Source organism: Astyanax mexicanus, chromosome 1 (assembly GCF_023375975.1).
Source record: "Astyanax mexicanus isolate ESR-SI-001 chromosome 1, AstMex3_surface, whole genome shotgun sequence".
Lineage (NCBI taxonomy): Eukaryota > Metazoa > Chordata > Actinopteri > Characiformes > Acestrorhamphidae > Astyanax > Astyanax mexicanus.
The window spans coordinates 91,617,195-91,634,656 of record NC_064408.1 but is presented as its reverse complement, the minus strand read 5'-3'; the positions used below and the strand labels follow the sequence as shown (position 1 = coordinate 91,634,656).

The window sequence follows — 17,462 nt, the reverse complement described above, 5'->3', positions numbered from 1 at the left end:
TTTGTGCAGCAAAAATTAACGTTTGTGCTGTTATTGTTATTGATTTATTAGGAAAAAAATATTGAATAGGTGTGAAGCTGGCCCCTCATATAATCAGAAATGAAATAAAAATATTTCCATTGGTTAGTGCTACGTTTGTGCTGGTTTGTGCAGCAAAAATTAGTGTTTGTGCTGGTATCATTATTGAGATATTAAACATTATATTTACTGTTATTGACATATTAAGCATTTAATTTCTGACCTGTTATGTAACACAGCCCCTTATTTGGGCTAAATTGCACCAAAGTGGTCTCATTGGTTAGTGCTACGTTTGTGCTGGTTTGTGCTGTTATTGTTATTGAGATATTAAACATTATATTTACTGTTATCATTACTGAGATATTAAACTATTTAATTTATTACCTTTTATGTAACACAGCCCCTCATCTAAAGCCAGATTTCATCAAAGTGGTGTTGTTTTTCTAGTGCTGTGTTTGTGCTGGTTTGTGCTATTAGAATAAATGTTTGTGCAAGTTTAGTTATGAGAGTTATTAGATAAAAAATATTTAATTGGTGGCATTACCCAATATTTATTTACACACATCACCCAGCCCCCCTCATTTATCAGTGTGGTTAGTGCTCACAAAAAGGCACTCAGCCCGGTTAAAAGGCATTAACATGGCAGTCTGTTAAATATATGCTTTCATAAGTGCAGGAGCAATTTTTACCATGGTAAATAAGTTTTTACCATGAACAGTCATGTCACCTGAAGACATTCATCTGTGCTTTATTAGATGTGTAAATAAATATTGTTTTTCCTGTAGCTGAATAATCAAAATACCTGAAACATTTATTTTTACAGCACTGCTGAATGAGACCACTGTGATTTGGGCTGTATTGGGGGGCTGGATAATGCCACCCATTAAATATTTATTCTAATAGCACAAACCAGTACAAACACAGCACTAGAAAAACAACACCACTTTGATGAAATCTGGCCTTACCATAAAAGGTAATACATTAAATAGTTTAATATCTCAGTAATGATAACAGTAAATATAATGTTTAATATCTCAATAATGATAACAGCACAAACGTTAATTTTTGCTGCACAAACCAGCACAAACGTAGCACTAACCAATGGAAATATTTTTATTTCATTTCTGATTATATGAGGGGCCAGCTTCACACCTATTCAATATTTTTTTCCTAATAAATCAATAACAATAACAGCACAAACGTTAATTTTTGCTGCACAAACCAGCACAAACGTAGCACTAACCAATGAGACCACTTTGGTGCGATTTGCCCACAAATGAGGGGCTGGGTTACATAACAGGTAATAAATATAATTTTTTATATTTTAATAATGATAACAGCACAAACGTTAATTTTTGCTGCACAAACCAGCACAAACGTAGCACTAACCAATGAGACCACTTTCGTGCGATTTGGCCACAAATGAGGGGCTGGGTTACATAACAGGTCAGAAAATTAAATGTTTAATATCTCAAAAACGATAACAGCACAAACGTTAATTTTTGCTGCACAAACCAGCACAAACGCAGCACTAACCAATGGACATATTTTTATTTCATTTCTAATAATATGAGGGGCCAGCTTCACTGAGGTTTCTCATTCAGTGTCTTACTTATGGGTTTGTAGCCCAGTTCATCTTTAGGCAGGATTATAATCTTGTCCCTGAGATCCTTAGAAAGCTCTTTGGTCTTGCCTACATTGTAGAGGTTAGAGTCTAACTGATGAATTGAGTCTGTGGATAGAGGTATTTTATACAGCAGACAATATAAGACAGCTGTCTCCTTACTGGTCTGTAGGAGACAGAACTTTTAATGTATTGTAGGGGATCAAATTCTTATTTCTCTCTGCTAAATTCAAATAAATTTATATAATGAGATTTTCTGGAATTAATTTTTGATATTCTATCTCTTACTGTTAAAATAACACCTTTAAAATTATAAACTGTTTATGTCTTTGTTATTTGGCAAACTTAAAAAATCAGCAAGGGATCAAAAGAAATCCTTCACTGTATATGTATTAATAAAAGCCCAATTAAAACTGGCCTGTGTGGTAAAACTTCACATTACAAACAAGAATATGTGTGTATTTTTAGGTGGAGCAAAGGTAAAAATTTAGCTAGTGATATGTTTGTTAGCTAATGCTAGCTGTTGTCAGAGTATTTGCATACATCAGTACATTCTGTTTAATGTCTTATATATTCAATTATATGTAGGTATTTTTTCTGGACAAAAATAACCAATGCATTTAGGAACTCGTTTCAAAATAGTTTTAAAATAGATATTTTATATAGATACCAGTATTCACGCTAAAATCTCTAGTAGGTCATGGTAATTAGCTAAGCTACCGGAGCAGATAGACTGTTAACTGTTTAAGTGTTCAGTCTAGTGAAAGCTCTAGTAAAAAAGAAACTTTGACCCTCATAATATTCACTTTTACTTAGTTCACACCATGTGTAGCAACAAACACCTTTTGCATTTTAAATGCATATAAATAGAGCGGAAATGCTGCTTCTTGATTCTTGTACCAGAGACACACTCAGAAAGCTGTAAGCAGCTCTGGTCATGGGGTAATAATCTTGATAGTTACTTAACCTACACAAGACAGGTTAGCTAGTTAACTTAACTAGCTAGTTTAAAACACAACACTTGTATTGATTTCGTAAGAAAATAATAAAATAATGAGATAATGGGAAGCTCTAAATATCCATTAACAAACCAGTTAATTAATGTATCCACTGTTTACTTTAGACAGATTCTGCTTTTTACCAGGTCCCAGTGTTATGTTAGCATGTCTATTATCAGTATTTGCTTGCATCAGTACATTCAGATTAATACCTTTAAAATCATATGGAGGCAGAAAAAAATGCATGTAGGAACTCATGTTATGAACTTTTGCAATTGGATAGTTTATACTATCAGTGTTTATGCTGAAATCTATATATATATATATGAAACAGTAAGATTAACATACCTCAGTAGCAGGTAGCCTGCTAGCTGTATGTGAAAGTGTTCAGCCTAGCAAAGCTCTAGTGAAAAAGAAAGCTTGACCCTCATAATATCCAATTTTACTAAGTTTTAGGTGAGAACATTTTGTTTGGTCAGGCAGTGTATTTTGTTTAAAACATTGCACATTGCAACAAGCATTATTAATCATCAATTTTAAATTGAATCAATAAAGTTTTTTTGAGAAAATAGTTTATCACTTTAAAATGGCCCTCTCACTTATATAATTAGCCAGCTAACAAACATTAGTAGCTTATACCCAGGGACAATCCATCCCGAACAGGATTCATGTATCAAGATTCGGCCACTGTAGGTATTTCATCACTTGTAGTATCTACTTTAATCTATGGTATGGTAAAATGTGTACATTGTTGTTGTTTTTAAACCAGACAATCTTTAGCTACGATGAAGTAATTGAATACTGTACAGTACATTTGTGTTTGTATTTTAAATCCACGTATGCTTTCTGATTTTTTTTATTTTAGATATGGATTGGAAGGCTTTGACACAAATACAAAAAATAGTATGTACAATACTATTCAATGAGCAATAACATTAAAGCAGTATTAGGACATCATGAAGAGAAAAAAAACGATTACATCAAATTATACTGTGAAATATGGGGGACAAATATAATGTCTACAAATACAGAAGGATCCTTTATCCTTACAGTTCAATAAAAAAAACGCATTGATCCCATTACGTTAACCTGATAGTTTGACAACTGCACACAGTTGACCTCATACATTCTTCAAAACACAACATGTACACAAAAACAGAACGTGTTAGACCACACAATTTGACATACATCATTATCATATGCACAGACAAAAAAAAAATAATCAAGTTACTAAAAAGTAAGCAGAGTTCATTGATGTAGGTCTGTGGCCCGAATGCATAAAATCATTGCTGTAACCTGATAAGCCAAAGCTAAAGAGTGGAGGAGTCACGAGGCCACGAGCCACGCCACCTCCGATGATTATACTAGTCACTTACAAACAGACAACAAAAAAAGTAAGGCAATTGCAAGACATAAAAGTGCTGAGGGATAGTTTTTGAAATTGTCATCACATACAAACTGAGGTTATGTATCAAGGTGAGGTTTAACCTCTATACATAATGCTCTCCCTTTGGGCCTTTAGAGAGAAGAGAAAACATCAGCATCAGCGGTGTCACTATGTGTCTACAACATTGTCTCTGAGAAATCTGTTTTTTTTTCTTTCCTTTTTTTTACGTGGCACTGATCAATCCACAAGCTTATGTACAGTTAATTCAGGCTGCTGCAAGTGGAAGCTGTGTGCTGCTGAATCCATGGCATCATTCAAAGAAAAAACACACACAAAAAACAAAACAAAAAAAAAAACACAAAAAAAGCTGAGATGCATATAAAACTAGATTACTGCATGTGCATGTGTGCTGGATGAATATGTGCTAGCATGACGCTGGTTATATAAGAGAAAACCACAATAAGGCATGGGTGAGCTAAAAGCACCCTTTATGTCATAGGAGGTCAAGCAATCCTGCCACATGAGGGCGCCAAATCTGATGTATTTTTCCTACATCACTGTGCATCACAGTGCATTTCTTCTGAAGGTGAGGTGAGATGCTAAACACACTTTCCAAACATTATTTCCCCCTTAATAAGAAAACTAATAGAAACCAAAACTGTAACTCAAACGTGGGGCTCAAAAGAACCTGTGGATTTAATACAGCCCTTGCTGTGTTCACAAGTGGACAAAACTCAAAACTGAGCGGTGAACAACACTAGCTGGATCTGCCGTCTGCCTCCAGATGGCCCTGAATGCTGGTGTCAGCTTGCTGGCTGGCTGGAGAGGTGGCGCTGGGTGTGTACGGAGGTGGGTCATCAGTGATGGTGCTGGAATCATTTCCTTCGGGGATGGCGATGCTCAGGGAGGCGTCAGTGTCATCGTTTGCAGCATATTCGCTGTATGGAGGAGGCTTCAGATCATTAGCTGTGAAAAAAATAAAGAAAGAACGTGATATTTGAGAGATTAGAAAACGCTGAACCATTAGAAGTTAGATATTACTACTATTTATGGACACTTGTTTTTATATTTGGGTGTTTCCTACAATAATAAAAAATGATACTGACTAGTAAAAGGTAAAACTAGTTATAAAACAGTGATTCATGAAGCTGGACACCTCTTTTTTATTATTTCTTTCTCACTGTTCTCTTCTTTGGAAGCATGCTATGCTCAACATATTAGCTCTGGGTCTCAAAAAAATCTAAATGCTGAATCTCTCTGTGGGTTTCCTTTGTCAATCACACAGTTAGCTTGTGAAGCTGCTGCCTGCGCACTGAGCAACACTGAAGTCTCAGCGCTGATAGATCTCACAAAAAAAAAAAAACATATTTAAGTTTAAACACATTTGGTCTAAATCACCATTTACCCCATTCTCTTTTTTTTAAATAGATTTTTTTAATAATGCCAATAATTCACATCATTACCATCAATACAGTTGATGGAGTTAATGTTTCTGGTACGCAGTGAAAGAATATGAAATGTCCTAACCCACTGTACAACCCCTTTTTTTCCTATTTTCTATCTCACGTAACATCTCAAAGATTAGCCATATGTTAAGCAGGAAAGGAAAGTTGAGTTACTACCTCAACCCACTCAAACGGAGAAACATGTCACAACCAGCGCAGCCTGGAAACCACCCTGCTAAACCTACCTGCATTAGCACAACTCTGCACTTTCCTTCAGATGATATAAACAGGCTGCCCTGCACTCGTACTGCTGCCTCTCCTGCACAGTGACTCATCGAAAAAACAAGATATTTTCAACCTGCAGGAAACCCGCATGGATCCTGCACACCTACGCTTACAAGCTGAACTGTGTTTAACATTGAAACAGACAGTTTAAATGTGGCCCAATGCTAAAGACTATGGCAAAACAGACACCACCAAGCCTGAATATGAACTACGCTGACAAGGGAGGAGAAAAAAAATTGACCACAATGAGCAGATTCTTTTTTTTGATGTATTACATGCGAGGCATTTAACCACAAGAAAACTGTACCAACTGTTAAATGTGCTGTTGTGCTGCCAGTGGAACTGCTACACTGCACAAAGTGGCTGGTATAATGAAAGTCACTTAAATAATAGAGGACAACTTCAAAGTAAGGTGTATTCATACAGTATTTTTTCGGATGGAAAAAGTCTCCACTTTCACTGTTTTTTTTTTTTTTTTGCCTTGTGTGCTCTGTAAATAAGGCTAGAAACACCACATATCTCATAAATATTCATATCAGTGAATATTTGTGTCAAAGAGCTGCCCATTTCTAGGCTCTTTGAACATTTAACCTCTGCTTTTTCATTTGTACATCACATCAAAGTAGGTGGTAACTAAATACAGAGTAAGACCTCCTACTAAATGTGAATACTTATAGTTATTTAAGGTGTTTCTTTGTGTTTAATCATTACAACAACAACACTTTTACTGCTACACTGGTCACATCCAGTACTCAGCTGAAGCAGGGAATTTCGAACAGCTGCATTTATCCTCATACCACCCCCAACTGCCCACCCTGAACAATGCACATTATTAGAAACAAAGGCACTGACTATGTGGTAAGGTAGTTTGTAGATGTATGTAGTACATGATGTGAACCGATACTGAGAGGGGAAGGAAACAATGATCTGGCAGCTTTTAAGTCCGCCTGTCGCATCATCAAGGCCGCATCCTGTGACTGATACCAGCAAGCATTCTTCACTGGTTTAAAAAAAAAAACCTTCAAGTCTTCCACCAAGCTCTTAACATCTATAGAGCTGCAGCATACAGCTCCTGAACATACTGGAAACAATAAACCAGAACACTTTTACTGTTTTTATGTAAAGAATTCATTTAATTCCAAATTTTGTCCTGATTTTTATCTTAGACTGCTGCTTAGATGAGCCTACAACTTACAACGACAACTGCTTACAAAACATGTTAATAATGAGAGTGCAAAATGTTTATTCTGCTTTTGTCATTGGAATTTCCTCTTTATTCCTGTGAAAGCTTTCTATTAGATTTTGTTGCATTTCTCCAAAGGATAGAGCACCATCATTCCAGGGAACACGGGTCAATGCTGCATGGTTCCACAGCATCTGCCCCTTTTTTCTACTCTCACAAATTAATTTTGTTTTGAATTAGTTTTATTTTTTGTATTTATGATTTTTTGTATTTTGTATTTAAGAAAAATAACATACCGTATGATTCTCTATGTCAAGTTTTAATTGAAATTCAAATACAACTGAAATCTGCAAGACTGGTCAGAAACCCTGTTTTTACAATGTGAACTGGCAGCAGCTATTCCTGGTGCAGAGGTCCAAGAAATGTTCTAGATTTGGCACGATTTTCCTGATTGTATCACATATGAAAGATTGTGTGAACCACACCTTAGGAAGCTGTAATCAGGCTTCAGATATCACTGGAATGTTTTGAGCGTGAGTATAATATGGTGCCTGTTAAAGAGGAGTCCATGTTTACAGTCTACATTTTTGTGAAGAAAAAAAAAATAAGAAGAAAAGGATCAATGTGAATCTATACTGGAACTGTTATAACATATGTACCTAAATCAGTGGGATGCTCAAGAATAGAAGAATAGAAGCTAATTACAGCCAGAGAACTGAACATCATTTGCCCACATTTGATTTTGGTTTCTGCTGAAAAACATCATGACAGTACATGTTTGTTGCTGGCATAATTTTAGTGGTATACTATACAAGAGAACTCACAAATATGTGCTCCTCACGCTTGAAAGGCTGCTATCTGATTAAAGTGGAATGTTTCTGTGGAACATTTGTTGTTTGAGCTGCTGGCCAATGTTGCATCTTGTATATCTGAACTTATAAATACATACATATTGTAAAGATAAAGCCTAAGGTGGCAAAGCCCAAATATAAACAGAAAACGTATGCTGGTAATGTACTGTAATGTCTAAAAACACGATATGAGTACAAAAATACAGAAAGCAAAAGGTGTTGTCTTCGTTCATCAAGGTACAAAAATGTACCCACAAAAGGGAACATGGCACTTTTGGTTTAGCATGTTCCACATTCTGAGAATTACTTCTGCTACAAAATAAGCTCAAACTAATGGTCCATTCAAGTCGTCTGATTTTCAGATAATCACATGCCCTCTTGGCTTGTCTTTCTATATAGTAGCACTTGCACTTGGAGCACCTAAATAATCTTTGCAACATGTGCCTTCTGAAACCTGATCATTACAAGACATCTGTCTAAATTTAAAATTCTTCACCTCAGTCTCTTTGAGGTCAGCATCGAAAATGACTTTATTTTAATTTAAAGAAAAGTTTCTGGCTGGCATTCGGAAAAGCATCCTAGCTGAATGCAAAATAGCAAATTCATCTTAAGCAGAAAACATGAGATGACTCAAATTTACTTTTTATCTGCCCTAAAAAAAGAAATGGCACAGAACTGGTGAACTGGTGAAGTCAATCACTGCCATATATAGACGTTTATATATTTTTGGTTGATTTATATATATACATGATTAATCATACATTAAGGAGCCAAAACATTATAGTGACTATAGTGGTGTTTTTGTCCTTAACCTCTTTTTATTTCTGACACTGGTTATTTCTGTTCTAAGCGGTCATAAAATGCTTGCAGTTAATCATGTGTACAAACTTATAAACAGACTAAAATAAAAATAGAAGAAAAGATTTATGTTGCCATGTTTACCCACTTTATGACACACAGCCATGGCAACAGCTACAACAGCCATTCTCCCATCAATTCCCACCATTCTGTTCCTGTCTCTTCTGAGCAAAATGCATTTATTGATTCAGCTTTGTTACAAAATTGTGCTATATCCCATTACAAGCAGTGACCGATTCTCTTCACAATGTCATAAGGTTAACAGGGTTTAATGTTCTAAATAATAGAACATTAAAAATAGAACATAAGAACAGCGACAGAAAAGTGATGGTAACGCCCTGCCCCTTAAAAAACATTTACATTACCATCATCCATAGAATTTAACAGGCTGTTTTTGTCACTTTGCCTTTAAGACTGATACACAGTAATGAGGCCTGTTCTCACTTGCTGTACTATATTGTGCCTCATTCAAACAGCATAACTTAACAAAATGAATAGCTGTGGCTAAACCCCACCTCACACAAACAATGAGTTCAGAAGAAAGCTGGTTGCAGCTGAGTTTCCATATATGGAATGGGAAGTGAAGCATGAACACTTTGTATGAAACTATGCACAGTGTTTACATGATGTGTGTGTTGTTTATCTGCAGATCTGCAATGCATTCTTTCATTCAAAAATCAAACAGGAAACAAAAATGCCATGATGCCATGTACTGTAATTTGCCTTCCAATGTATTATAAATTACACTGGAGAACCCTGTGTAAAGCATGATTTTAAACTGAATTATTTTTCTCTGTTTGAGTATTTGTTTTTTTTTTCAAACTCTACTTTCTACAAACTTTCTCCATCAGTCAGCTGAACCCCCCCTCCCCTCCCTCAGCTAAGAGCATGGAGGAATTCAGCTGTGCTGGAAATCAACTTCTTTTAAAATTCCTCAGTGTTGGAAGGCGCATGCTCTTCAGCGTTTAATGCTATTAATAGCCTTTCAAATAGATGTTTTTCAGAAAAGCTGTTTGGAACACATCTTATAGGTTATGGTGTTATAAATAGAGAGGTCAAACAGATGCTGAATTACTTGCGTACCAAAATTCTGTTCTTTTTAGCAAATATGATAAATTCAATTTGATTATGCTTTTAGGAACACATCACACTCCTGATGTTTCTTAACATTATCTCCAGCCTCTTCATCATTGTCCTTAATAAGCATTTTTTCCCAGAACCTAGTGCTTAATCATGACACTTGGAGACAAAGACTGGCAACTCGATTGTGAGGCAGGAAGACACCCATACATGGACTTCTAATTTATTGAGCGAAAATGCTAACAGAATTTGAATTCACAGTGAAATGCTCATATCTAGGGGGCTTGTTTGTTCGGGTTTTGTGCCATATCATGTTGGCTATTTTATGGCATCAACAATGAGCATCATCGTCATAACTTAAGCATCACAGACTTAAATCTTAAATTTTAAACAGTTCTTTCATATTTGTAACCCTATAAAAAGTTATTTCTGGTGGATAAAAGTGCAGGACAGTCTACTAAGATATGTTCAATAGGTTGAGGAGCATCATATCTAGCAGTGAGCTTTCGATACCGTGGCAATGTCCGGATGTATTGTTGCCTTCCTGATCTGAGACAGTGTGGCATCAAGACACGAGCTAGCTACTTCCAGTTTCAAAGATTCATATTACAGCAAAAAGTAAAAAAAAATAAGATAGGAAGGTACAACTGTACCAATTGACAAATATGTCAATTGTCAGCTCCAAATGGAAAAAAAAATCTTGTCCTTTTTAGAAGATAAAATGGAAGCCACTAGCATGCTACAATGTGCTAAGTTCTAAGTTCATGCTTAATTACTTCATGTGGTGGCATTAATTAAATATATAGGGCAAAAAATCGGTTGTTAAATTCTGTGAAACTGACACTAATAAATCCATATTAAATATTGAATTCATTGATAATGTGATATCACTGTTATCGTAGGAAACCTATCATGATAGATCATGAGATGCCACTACAAATATTATGCAGATCTTTCGTGGATATAACTGATTAAAACATATATTTTAAATGATATAGCAGCTTGCTGGACTTTAAAAGACTTTGAATGTTTCTTACTGTAAGAGAAAGCAGACATTAAAAGCCCTTCTTTATCTTTTAAAGCCTCTGGATGATTTGTTACACATTGTCCTTGTCTGTGAATGAGCCCCCTGACTCTATGACTCTATTTGCTCGTAACATCACATTAAATCTGGCGGTTTGTTTTATGAATCTGCCACTGAAAATTATATAGACTATACAAGTTTTCTGAAAATACCAAAACAGAAATTTTGCTTATTCATCTTTAGTGCTACTGATGCTGTTGGTCTTACCTCCCGACACAGCCTCATATGGAGGAGGCATGTCTAGCTGAGACAGGGATGAAGCTGGTGGAAGAGAGGCGGAGGGTTCACCCACTGATCCGTCATCCTGCACTCCATACCAGCTTGGCCAGATTGATGTCTGGAAAACAGCAGAAGCGGGAGTTAAATCACCCACACACTCGGATATGAAACATAAAATACATTTAAATCAGGATTAATTACCACCCTTCATCTTAAAAACACAAAATGGTGGAAAGGAAAAGTAATGGTAGTAATGGTATCGGGTTATAAAAGACTCATAGTAAAGCATAGTACTTATGTGGTAAGTGACTATACAGAGAAAACAATGAAAGAAAAAAAAAAGAAGATTGTTAACATAAACCAACAAAAATGCTAATAATACTTTCGCTAATACTAATAGGTTCACAACTGGATTTTTTTTTTGTTATTACAGGTTGAGCCTATTTAAAAGAAAATTAACAATATAGTACCAACAGTTATACCAGTAATGCTAAAAAATAAAGAAAATTTGACCATCTGTCAATATACAAATGTATAAAAGTTTCAAGTTATTAAAAATAAATTACTACATAATAACAGACAACATAGAATTCAAAGAGCTAAATGGGATAATTAGCAGTGAAAACAGCAGTAAAGACTACCAACAATACGTTATGTATTTATTCAAATACTCCTCCAACATCAGGAATGGGCACTTAACACTTAATAGTTGAAATTCAGTTTATTATTTTATGTATTAATCATTTTAAATACACTTAGGCCTGTCACGATAATTACATTACTGACTTGTCGAAAAATAGATGGACATCACAAAAGTATTTTGCTATCATGATATCATCTATTGTGTTTTTTTGTATGTTTGTTGACACATACAACAGTGCTGAACAGTATTTTAGCCAGTCATGCAATACCAGACCAATGCTTCAGTAACTATGACTCCATACACACAGTGTGGACTGCAGTAGGTCAAGAAAAAGGTATATATTTCTCAATCTATGATTAATTCAAATGTTGTCATCTTTACAAGGGTTTAAATGTTAGTATCCTATTCTATTATCATTGTGTTAGTGGTTTTTAAATTCCCTTAAAGTGACAATATATTGTTTAATATTGTCAGATTCATTTCTGGAATGATATATTCTTATTATGACAGGCCTAAATACAATTATATAAATGTACTCTACATATTTCTCTTCAAAAATGTGCAGGGAGGATAGGCACAATATGCACTTTTTAATGTAATGTCCCTAGCACCTACATTACGAAGGGCGCTATTAAAAGACAAGTGCGTAATTTAACTAGTAAATAAGAGAAGTGGTTAAGTGGTTAAGTTAAATGCCGATACAACAATGGCTCATTCAATTCTCAAATGCAAATAAGTCACAATCACATGGTCCATCAGCTTGTGCTTGTGCATTCACCTTCTGCATTTGTCTATGTATAGCAGATAACCAAATTATAGACATAGTCAATTTGCACTGGACTAAAATCATACCATTGTTAAATTACTGAGTTGTAGGTTATATTACTGAGTTGTAGGTTATATTTCCAAATAAAGGGTCTCCTCATGTAATTTCCTCTTACAACACACTGACATTTTAGCTGTAGTTTCCCCAACAGTGGTGTGTGTTTGGCATCAAACAAAAAATCAGAGAGGAGATCTTTATGAGCTGAAGATCAACAGATACACATTTACATCAGAGGCCATCAAGGTTTTTTTTTCCACATTGAAAACAGTAATATCACTGCCACTTCTTTAACTTGGAACCTATATCATACTGCTTCTGCTGAATGTGGATTTCCTGTGGCAAGGCAGTTCTGAGGAACTAGAAATAGAGTTTACCCTGAATAACTTTTAAGGGGAAAGGCAAAACACAGAGTGACTGTTGGAAGTCAATAGTGGTCATTGTACAGTGAGGCTAAACATCTGTTCCTGAAGTATTTTCTTTCACAGATCTTCTAGTGAGAAAAAATATTCAGTGGGCATATTTTTCTTTTAAACCCAGTACAAAACAAGGAGGGAAATGTTCAGAAACACATAATTAACACCTAATAAAATCTCAGTACCACTGTTCAGTGATCATGTAACAGTACCACTAAATTACTGTAACAGTACCCAACAGTATTTAAACAATTATTATAACCCTGAGTAGTCCTGGTCATGTTATATTTCTAGAATTTGGATTGTAATCTGATAAAAGTTTAGTCACACAAGCAAATGCGCAATGAAATCTATCTGCTGTGTGGGATGGAATACACCAACTGTGCTGCAATTAATACCTGGGTTTTGGATGTATTACTGGGAGGGGTTCTGGTTCTAAAGAGATGGCTGCGTTTTCACCAAACATGTGTAAGGTCACTGAGACCATAAGTAACTCCAGGGCCTTCCCCTCATAATTACTCAGCTTGCCTCCTCTGGCTGCTTCTGACATTTCACAAGCACTAGATACATTTGACAGGTTCCCAACAAAGGGCAAATAAATAAAAATAAGTGAATAGACCAATTCATTTGATCTATTTCACAAAGAAGCAGGCATTAAAGGGCCCACATCATTAAAAATATTTTTTTTTCTCCATGTACCAAAGTAAAAGTTTGGTGAACAATTAGCATTAAATGCAAGCAAACGTTTTAAATTGCTACACTGGATAGAATTTTCTGCCCCACCCGCTCCTCCCCAGACACAAGCTTACATGGGTTGCCAGTTTGACACACAGTGGCAAGTGATAAAGAGTCTTACTCAAGAGCTAATCAGTGTATATATGTTTACAGTGTCCATAATGCTCATTTCTAATATGCTAGTCGCATTAATAAAACACTCAGCTATGGTTGGCAACCTTACTGAAGTTTAGTGATTACCTGTTCAGCAGAAAAATAACACTGTTTGCATGCTGCTGTCTATTCCTGGCAACCAAGGGTGTGGAAATGGGACTGGGGGAATGGCGGTGGACAGATTTGGAGGATAAAATGTACTGTAAAGTTCAAATAAGAAAATACGGACAGAAGCTTACAAGATGCCAGTACTTAAACTCAGCGTGATTCTTTAATATCTGATGATACACTCTGATCATGTTATGAGTTGCTACAAAAAATATAAACCTTAATGGTCCTTTAAGGTTTGAAAACATGCACTCTCCAGTTCATATATGGACACTAAACTGCATTAACTGACACCTTAAAAAACCCAACAGCATTAAATCAGATCCTCCCAATAACCCAAGTTAGCTTGCCCACCCAAGCTGAACATATTAGGAGTGTTTTTGCCTCATCTACATTTTGCATGACTTATCATCAGATTCAGAGTCAGTAACAAAATCTGTCAGATAACGGGTCTGTTTTGATGCTTATCAAAGTCAGAGAACCTGTTGTTTACAGTTATTATCCCTATTGTAGTCTGAATAACATGTAATAATCATTTAAACCAAGTTGCTCAGAGCAACACGTATATACATAGATACAAGTTCTCTTTCAATTATACAAACTCATGACTGACAAAGACCAGAAAAAAAAGTCAATATTTACTGTAGATATCTGAAGCTGGATCAGTGCATACAAAACAAATCTAAAGTCACAGGTATTTTTGGGATACTTCAGGATGATGATCTTAGGTTTAGTACTTTAATTAAAATAGCTCTTTGGAATCTCAGTAGTTTTATACATAAAAATAAACAGATAACAACAAAATGCCTATAGAGGTTTTGTTATTAGCTGATAGTCAAGGTTTCACTATCAGTATCGAAAAGGAAAAGTGGTCTCGTGCCAATTCTAATATTTACTTCCAGTCTCAAAGGGACTTTGACCGGATTTGTAAATGGCAGAGTTTTCACATTTGGACTGTTATTTTAGGGTCTCAGACTGCCAAGTCATTATTCTATTGCATGTCAACACTTCCAAAGTCAAACGTCTCTAAATGAACTGAACTCAGATCATCTCCAAACTGAGGTCTTCCAATGTGATCTCAAATGTAATACACATATCATCTCCCGAGGTGCTGTTTGTATGTGACTCAGTTAATTTGGGCATTGTGAACAGAGCTGCTTGTTTTCTGCTTTGTGGTAAATGTAGGGTTGTCACGATACCAAAATTTTGACTTCGATACCGATACCAACTGTAGTATCACGATTCTCGATACCAAAACGATACTTGGAAGAAAAGAAAACAATAAAAATATCTGAACATAAAATGTTTATTTTTGACTGAACTGGATTGAACACTGAACAATCGGTGCAAACGTTTTTATTCTAAAATGAAACATTTGTACAAAAAAAAGTTTCGTTATTATAACCTTAACTATAACATAATTATCTAAACACTTCCTAAAAACTAAAACTAAAACCAGAGGTAATGGTAGCCTGACTATGTGAACCTGACGGGCGGGCAGAAGTTAAGTTCTGAATAAGGAAAATAAAGAGACAGAAGAACATTACAATGTTATGTTCATTTTAACACTCACTGCTCCGTTTTATTAATCAACCGTTTACCGTTTTTAATAAGCCCATGTTCAGTGTAACGATCAAGCAGGCTACGTGCCTGACCACAGATTTGCGATGGAAACGAGAAAACGTGAACATCTTGAGTTCATGTTTCACAGCCAATGGGATAATGCAGTCGCTAGTAAATCTTAGTAAAGCTACAGACAGAGTGTATCTTGACTAACTCCACTGACCTGTCGACTTCACAGCTCTTTGTAGAGATCAGGGTGCTTTGTCTGCTAAATGAATGAGCGAAATATGATCAGAATTATGTTAAATAACACTGTAACATAGAAGCATAGAACTATTATTTAATTAAAATGATTTTTAAGAACAGCTAAACACAGTGCTGCAGGTCAAACGCGGAGGCGTTCACGTGCGAGAGAGAGACAGAGAAAGAGTGAGAGAGTGAGAGAGCGAGAGTGAGAGAGAGAGATTTGCGTGTTCTGATGTGAGCTACAGGTAAAGGTTCTATTTTATCTCCTCGTGCTCATATTCTAGTCCCACACATAACTCTGCAGCTCTCTCAGTGTTTTCTGTCGTATTTTGCGGCTAGCGCGAGCGCTTACAACTAACACCGCGGAGCGCGAGGTGCCGCCGCGCTTGTGCCGAATCCGCTACTGAATCCGACTCCCGCTTCGCGGACAGAATCGGCACAACACCCCCCGCTGTACAACTGCGGGAGTGAAAACAGCGCTAATAAATAAAGTAGTTTAGTTTCACTTTCAGTTTTCGTTATTTTATTTAAAAATAAAAATATCAATAAAAAACAGATGCCTACATCTCAGACTATTTTCCCACACTTCACTCCTCGCGCCCGTTTTGTCCACAAGTCGCGGACGAGAGACATCTGTTATTTTAGCCGTCGCCATTCTACACTCGCTGCTGCTCTGCTGGCTTGCGCGTGAATCGATTCATTTGTTCAGAACACTAAGTTTATCTGAATCCTGCCACACCGACTGCTGCGGTGTGAATCAGTTTTCTTATGAACTTAATCAAATCGCGCCTACTAATTTGACTCATTTGAAGCTAGTGACTGGGCTATATACAGTATCGAAAGCATCGAACGCTAAAGAACCGAATCGTTTGTGATGACGTAGTATCGAAAAAGAATCGAACCTTCGGTACACCGTGCAACTCTAGGTAAATGAACCTTACAGCTTGCTGTACAAATGAGGACACAACTTTCCAGCAACAAACATGTAAAAATTAACCCCAGAGGACAAGAGTTAAATGTCTCAACCATAGTAATGCAGGACCTTGAGTGGTTGGCAATAAACTAAAAAATTACACAATAATGAAATACAGTACAAGTTTAGTCATAAAATTCCATGATCACAGATTATCTATGTAACCATTGAATGGGTTTTTAAAGCTTCCTGACACTTTGGCTCTGTTATATAATGAGCCTGAACATCACTACCCATAATTCAGCTTTTAGAAAAATAAGCTAAAAGCAGTGAGGTCAATCGCAGATGCTTGTGTTTCAGGTTTACTTTGGCCAAACACAGTTTGGTTACTTAAAAATAAATGAATATGATAGCACATTCAGACACTAATGAATAAGGTGCAGCAAGTTGGATATAAACTGTAGAATACTTACATTTTGCCTCTCACACATCTGGTGCAGGTAGGCTCTTCCTCCCACAATAACAATCTGTGCATTGCGGGGATTACTAAGATAAGCAGCAAGTTGCCTCTGTCTTGAGCGGTACCAGCAGATGTAGAAGAAGATCTTTATCATAATAAATATTATGACAACTCTGGAAAACATATAGAGAAATAAGTTTAAAAATCCTATCTGGTATTGTACATAACTTATAAATCACCTAAAATTGACAAAAATGTGCTGTGTAAATAAACTCTAATAGACAAACTATTTTTAATCAAACAGAAGAATATATTGGTTTAAATATACATGATATACACATTGCTGTGTGTTAATATCTCCCAAGCTCTC

General features: G+C 36.0%; 1 protein-coding gene across 4 annotated transcripts in view; it reads right to left on the bottom strand.

The window, feature by feature from the left end:
- Positions 1 to 3,482: 3,482 nt before the first annotated feature.
- Positions 3,483 to 17,462, bottom strand: part of si:dkey-118j18.2 (uncharacterized) — a 129,227-nt gene continuing 115,247 nt past the window's right edge. For all 4 annotated transcript variants that reach the window (XM_049485533.1, XM_022683720.2, XM_022683715.2 and 1 more), the window contains 3 exons: positions 17,106 to 17,265; positions 11,021 to 11,150; positions 3,483 to 4,993 (listed from right to left, as the gene is read on the bottom strand). In XM_049485533.1, coding sequence (XP_049341490.1) covers positions 4,785 to 4,993; positions 11,021 to 11,150; positions 17,106 to 17,246 — 480 coding nt within the window. In that variant the 5' untranslated portion in view covers positions 17,247 to 17,265 and the 3' untranslated portion in view covers positions 3,483 to 4,784. The remainder of the gene's footprint in view (positions 4,994 to 11,020; positions 11,151 to 17,105; positions 17,266 to 17,462) is intronic.